A 7,275-nucleotide genomic window follows, 5' to 3' on the forward strand; every position below is an offset into this window, starting at 1 on the left:
AGACCACCAGCCACTCCACTGGAGGAAAATGAGGCTTTCTACTCCCATAAAGAGCGACGCTCTCCGAAACCCACAGGGACCCTACTTTTACCCTCCCTGCAGGATCGCTGAGAATTGGAACTGCCTTGATAGCAGCGAGAAAACCCATTGTAGAATTGTTTTGTCATGAAAATGACATTTTGAAGTAGTTGGTTACTGTCACAAATTCTCCGAAGTACCTTACAATTATGACCAAGTTTGTGGGGCAAGGAGGCACCTGTAGCGTTGCACACCTGGAAATGTGGCTGGGTTTGTGTACTTTGCAATGGTGTGGCTTTTGTTAAACAGCACTTCAACTCAGCTAAGTGTTGATTCCTAACTCAAAACACTTTTGGTTCAATGGCTTCTTATTTCACACTGGGCTGATGAAAAATTTGTTTACAGGACCTTCAGTTATTTCCACAACTAATCTTTTAAATGCTGTAATTTGTGTCAAATGGCCAATTTGGTCCTCTGCTAAATAAATAAAAGTTAAAACACAATTATTTGCATACTACGGCTTGATTTTACGTGTAGGAAGGAATCCTGGTGATCTGAATTGGTCTGCATTCCCACAGGTATTTTTTTGTGGTCGAGGAAGATAACACTCCATTATCGGTCATCGTGACGCCCTGCGATGCACCTTTGGAATGGAAACTGAGCCTCCAGGAGCTACCTGAAGAGGCTAGTGGGGAAAGCTCAGGTAAGAAATAAATTATCAAGGGCTCATGAGGGAGGGGGGAGCAGGGAGGGAGGGGAAAAAAGAGGACCTGATTCCAAGGGCTTAAGTGGAGAGCAAATGCTTTGAAAATGATCAGGGCAAAGAATGTACAGATGTGCTTTATACAATTGATGTGTGTGTATGTATGGATTGTGGTAAGAGTTGTATGAGTCCCTAATAAAATGTTAAAAAAAAGAAGTATCTAAAACAACAACAAAAAAAGAAACAGGATAGATGATCCCCTGATCGCTGAATGGGTGATCAATGGTATATGAAACGTACAAGCTTCTGTTAGTAACAACAAAAACAAATGAAGAAAATGCAACTTTGTGCATAATTGAAACTGAAGATTTGGAGGGAAATGAAGAATGACTTTAGTTAACAGTGATGTTAATAAAATGAAAGATTAAGGGAGACAATGAGGACTACTGAAGAATATTATTTTTTGTAATACTGAAAAATTGCAAACAATGTTACCATGGTGTTACAAAAACTAAGTGATAAAAATTGAAGTTGAAAACAGGAGTTTGTATGAGTAAATTTATGCATGAGAATAGATATTACTAAGTTATAAGGAGAGGCGTGGGAAACTAATAGCAACTGTATAAAATATACAAAGGAAAATACTAGATAGAAATAGACCAAATTACTTCTATAAAGAGCTGTGTCTAATTAGGGGTCTGTGTAGCACACATGCTTACATGCTTGGCTGCTAACTGGAAGGTTGGCAGTTTGAATGTCCCAGAGGCCCTTGGGGACAAAAGGTCTGGCAGTGAAAAATCTTCTTTGGAAAATCTTGTAAAGCATAGTTCTATTCCGGGTTGGATGAAGTCTACATCAAGGAAAAAGCAACTTCTGTGATGCTGGGTGCTCAATAATGAATTAATGGATGATTTTTATCCTGATATTCCCCCCCTCCAATTCTATACAATAAGTTTATGCTATGTTCAAAAGGGAGGAAAATATATACGATAACCTTCAAAATGTAATTTCAGGTTGATGAGCCACCTGCCCTGACATGCCCCACCTCTGGTTCTCTTGTGTCTTCTAGGTGACCCGGACCCTCTTGAGCAGCAGAAGCAGCAGGTCATCCGTGAGGAGAGCACGGAGCTATTCTCCTACAAAGGCAATGATGTTGAGTATTTCACGTCTTCTAGTTCGCCATCTGGGTTGTATCAGTTGGAGCTTCTTTCCACAGAGAAGGATACTCATTTCAAAATGTACGCCACCACAACGCCGGAGTCCGACCAACCCTATCCGGAACTACCTTATGATCCAAGAGTGGATGTGACCTCGCTGGGACGCACCACCGTCACGTTGGCCTGGAAACCCAGCCCAACGTCCTCTTTGCTGAGACAGCCCATCCAGTACTGTGTGGTCATCAACAAGGAGCACAATTTTAAGAGCCTCTGTGCAGTGGAAGCGAAGCTGGGTGCCGACGATGCCTTTATGATGGCGCCCAAACCTGGCGTGCACTTCAGTCCCTTCGACTTTGCTCACTTTGGCTTTCCTCCCGAGCATTTGGGGAAGGATCGTGGCTTCCTAGCAAAGCCATCTCCAAAGCTCGGCCGCCATGTCTACCTGAGGCCCAGGGCTGACATTCAGAAAATATGCATTGGGAACAAGAATCTCTTCACGGTGTCGGATCTGAAACCGGACACGCAGTACTACTTCGACGTCTTTGTGGGCAACGGCAACAGCAACATGAGCACTGCCTATGTTGGCACCTTTGCCAGGACCAAGGAAGAAGCTAAGCAGACGACGGTTGAGCTGAAAGATGGGAAAGTGACCGACGTGTTCGTGAAAAGGAAGGGAGCCAAGTTCCTCCGGTTCGCGCCAGTCTCTTCTCACCAAAAAGTCACCTTCTTCGTCCATTCTTGCCTGGACGCTGTCCAAATCCAAGTGAGACGGGACGGCAAGCTCCTGCTGTCTCAGACCGTGGAAGACATCCGGCAGTTTCAGCTTCGAGGAAAGCCGAAAGCGAAGTACCTCATCAGGCTGAGAGGAAACAAGAAAGGGGCCTCCATGTTGAAACTTCTGGCCACCACAAAGCCCAGCAAGCACTCCTTCCCCGCGCTTCCGGAGGACACGCGCATCAAAGCCTTCGACAAGCTCCGCACCTGTGCGTCTGCCACCGTGGCTTGGCTGGGCACGCGGGAAAGGAACAAGTTCTGCATCTACAAGAAAGAAGTGGCTGACGACTACAACGGAGACCAGAGGAGGAGGGACCAAAACCGGTGCCTGGGGCCAGACACGCGGAAGAAGTCAGAGAAGGTTCTGTGTAAATATTTCCACAGTGAAAACCTGCAAAAAGCAGTGACCACCGAGACCATCCGTGGGCTTCAGCCTGGCAAAGCTTACCTGCTGGATGTGTACGTCATAGGACACGGGGGCCACTCGGTCAAGTATCAGAGTAAGGTTGTGAAGACCCGGAAGTTGTGCTAGTTCCCTTGTAGAGAGATGTGCGTAGAGCTCCAGCAGAGACAGGCAATCACTTTAAGTATAAACGGACGACTCCCACAGCTGAGAGAAGTGTGACCTGCATTTGTACTGTGTAAGAAAAGATACCAACTTGTGTATATTTATGTTGACATGAGTCCTTGTTGCAGGAGATTTGGTCTCCTGGGCCCCAGCGGTACCCAGGGTGCATCGATGCCGTGTGGACGTCAAAGGTGGAGGGAATCTCTAAGGAACTGCCGCCCCTGCTTTGACCACTGCATGAACTCCTTCTAAATTATTTTATTACCTAAAAATCTAAAATATGCCATTCATTGCACACCTCCACAAATGCAAACCATTCCTCTCAATAGATGCTAGGATATACATAAATTATTTTATAAAGTCTTGTTTTAAAATGTCAGTGTTTCTATGATTGTAAACTTTTAAACGTGTTAAAGTAAAGATCTAATCTAAGTATTATTAAGTGGACAGCTGTCTAGTCAGTGATATTGCTATTGTAAATTCTTATTTGTTGAGTAAAACGTTTAAAGACTATGTATCTCCTGTACAAAGTTGACATACATTATATTCATGTACATAAAATTAAAGATATTCGATTATATACTCCTCATTTTCTCAAACTGTTACCTTGGTGTATTCAATGCCTATTTTGTCCCTAAAACTATCTACATATAATTTGGAACCAAAATTGACCTTTCTTAATTGTTAGGTAGGCATGCTGCTTTGCTCCAAAGGTACCGAGCCATTAGAGAACGTTGCTAATATTTGTATTTTGATGTTGAATAGGAGGTACCTATTGTGAGAGGCTGACACTAACAGGTACTTGATTTCAAAGAGCCATGATAATTATTAAAACAAATTATCCTTAACAACCCAAAATACACAACCTCTGAAGCATCTATTTTAAGCATTTGGAGCTCTGGTGGCATTGTGAGTTACACATTGAGCTGCTGACCATAAGGTCAGCAGTTCAAACCCACGGTCCAACTGAGGGAGATTCCGGTAAAGACTCACAGTCTCAGAAACCCACCGGGACAGGGCTAGCCTGTCCTCTAGGGCTGCTCTGAGTTAGAATCAACTCAATAGCATGGGATGAGTTTAAGTATAAAATTTCAATATCCCAACTATTTTCCATCGGCTTGAATCTTGTCGTTAATTTTAATTGCCATCGTGTGGGTACGACAGACTCAGAGACCCCATGCACAACAATGCTAAACTCGGTGTCATCCTCACAATTGTTTTTTAAAGTCCATTGTTGTGGTCACTGTATAAATCCGTCTGAGGATCTCCCTCTTTATCGTCGACCTCTCCTTCTTCAGTAAGACTTGCCCATCCTTGCAACACGCCCGAAGCACGTGAGCCGAACTCTCACTGTCTTTGCGACCAAGAACAATTTGGCTGTACTTCATCCAAGGCAAATTCCTTCCTTCTTCTGACAGTTCCTAGTTTATTCAATATTTGTTGCCAACACTACAATTCGACTGAAGCATTTGATGATCTAACAACTAGTTTAATAACAATAAAATTTCAGAAGCTTCTATTTTGTAATAGCAGAAGTCTGCTATCTATAACTTCACATTTTAATTGATTTCTAAAACATAATTTACTTGTAACATACAATGGATGCTAATAAACCTAGAAATCTTTTCATGGAAAGATATTGCATACAGCAGCTTTAGTTAGCTTTGTTCTCTGTAGTTCTATATAGAAACCATGAAATGTAATTAGACTATTGATCTAGGATTCAGAGCCTTTTTGTTTTATAATCACCTACGCTATGTGACTTTAGTCGCAACTGTTTGCCTTCCTTCTCTGTTACTCCATCAGGACAACTAGCCTGTCCTGAGTTACAAAGATGACATTGTAAGTTATCTTCTACCACAAAAAGTGCTCTTTGGTCGATTTCTATAGTTCTCGATTATAAACGCTTCTGTGACTGTATGTGGTGACAGATACAGTCTCTTAGCCCCTGTCCCCTGTGCATTGTCCCCACCTTTCATACGGTGTGCATGCCTGAGTACTGGTCATGTGGAGTCTAAAGTGACTACAGCTAAGGAAATAAAAATGACAGTCCTTTCAAAAGGTGCTCTGCTCACCTTAGGGAGACACCCACCTCCTCAGTGTTAGAATGGCTGAAGAAAATTGATCACACCGCTACAAACAGTTATCCCATGGGAAATAGTTTCTAAAGATAAACACGAACCCAATGATTATGTAACCAACCAAAATGGTAGGAGAGACTCTTAACATTTGCAACGATATCTCATAAGTGATCAGTGTGCCGCTGTGGGAAAGAGAATCCACATTCTCATATAATGTGTGTGCTTTTCATTACAAAGCAGCGCACTACATGGGGTGATAGAGGATCAGCGTATTAGTGTAGCTCCCTGGGGGTGAGCAGTTTAATTCTCAGATACCTGGGAACCAGAAACAAATCGTGTAGCCAAGCTTTGACCTTTCAGCCAGCTGTAAGGGGTGTTGCTACACACTCTGGATGAACTTGAGAATCTTTTCGGAGCCACAGTGAAATCTGTCTTCTTTGAAATGGTAGGAAAATGAAATATGCATCCTAAAAGTTGTATCATTTATTAAGAAAGATCAAACCTATTAAAAGTAAAGTCCTCTTACTGATTTATGAATGCAGTTAGATTTCAGGAGCACTGGGTGAATGAGAGACAAGTCAGAAAACACTTGTCTTAATTAGCAACAGAACTAGAAGTTGTCCATAGGAAAGGGCCACCTGTCTGCACTTAGACCCAGGGTGGCAATATTAAGAAGGGGTTACTCAGAATCCCATCTTTTCTGGTCGTTCTGTTTCCCTTAATTCAGTGTTGTTGAAGAGGGTGTATGGAATCTTTGAGGATCATCTTTACTTTTCAGGTGCAGGGGAAAAAATTGAGGACTTAGAAAATAAATAAAATCCTCGTAGTCAAAATATATGAGTAAGGAACAATGCTCAGACTCTAAAAGTATCACAAGAACATAATGCACCAAATCTTGGAGAAAAGAGGAGAAGCTATTGTGTGTTTCACTTTCCAGAAAGGGCTGAATTTGTTTCTTGTGATTGCAAAGCAAATTATTATGTGTGTGTATGTATATATATGATGAAAATGTAAACAGCAAGTTAGATTCACCTTTAACAGTGTCGATACATATTGTTCAAGGAGCCCTAGCAAAGTAATGGTTACGCATGAGAAACAACCAGCCGCTCCAAAACAAGGCTTTCTATTCCTGTAGAGTGCTTGTCTCAGAACCCCACAGGGGCAGTTCCTCCCTGTCCTTTAGGGTCACTATGGGTCAGCACAACTAGATGGCAGTGAGTGATGAGATACATGTTGTTCAGTAAGACTTGTTACAATATCTGTAGAATGTCAACCATTCTCTTTATTTCCATTCCGGTGATTCTGTTTCTATTAAACTAGCCTCCCCACCCTCACCCCCCACATCTATGCGTTAAGGTAATGGTTGACCATTTGATCTCTTAGAGATTATTTTAAGCAACTTATTCGTGAGAATTTATATGCTAGCTATAGCTGATGATTTAAAATATACAACAAACAGTCTGTGTGGTTATTTTAGCTTTACAAACACTTTAGTTCTACTCTGGGTTTGCATGCATACATAAGCCTTAGACTCTACTAGGGGATAACCCCCAAAACCAATGCTCATTTGTTTTGTTTTTTAGATTTATTTGATCTTTATTCATAACATGTCATTAAGTCTTTAACATTTTTCTTTAGGTTACTGTAAAATATGGGAAAATATATTTATCTCATCTTTTATTGTTCTGTTTTTTTAAGTACTTTTATTTGGGTCTCTTACATCGCTTATCATAATCCATGCATTCCTCCAGTGTGTCAAGCACATTTGCACATATGCTGCCATCATCATTTTCAAAGCATTCTCTTCCCATTTGAGTCCCTGATATCAGCTCCCCATTTCTTCCCCCTCCCCGCACATCCTCCTTCACGAACCCTTGATAAGTTATAAATTAATTTTCCATATCTTACATCATCCTCCATCACCACTCACCTACTTTCCATTATCCTTCCCCCTGGGAGGGGCTTTTAAGCTGA

General features: G+C 41.8%; 1 protein-coding gene across 1 annotated transcript in view; it reads left to right on the forward strand.

Annotated features, from left to right (window-relative positions):
* The window catches only part of NDNF (neuron derived neurotrophic factor), a 55,037-nt gene extending 51,271 nt beyond the window's left edge, over nt 1–3,766 (forward strand). Inside the window, exons 3-4 of the mRNA XM_075544832.1 lie at nt 597–721; nt 1,791–3,766. Coding sequence (XP_075400947.1) covers nt 597–721; nt 1,791–3,184 — 1,519 coding nt within the window. The 3' untranslated portion in view covers nt 3,185–3,766. The remainder of the gene's footprint in view (nt 1–596; nt 722–1,790) is intronic.
* The last annotated feature ends 3,509 nt before the right edge of the window (nt 3,767–7,275 follow it).

The sequence above is a fragment of the Tenrec ecaudatus genome, chromosome 3, assembly GCF_050624435.1.
Source record: "Tenrec ecaudatus isolate mTenEca1 chromosome 3, mTenEca1.hap1, whole genome shotgun sequence".
NCBI lineage: Eukaryota > Metazoa > Chordata > Mammalia > Afrosoricida > Tenrecidae > Tenrec > Tenrec ecaudatus.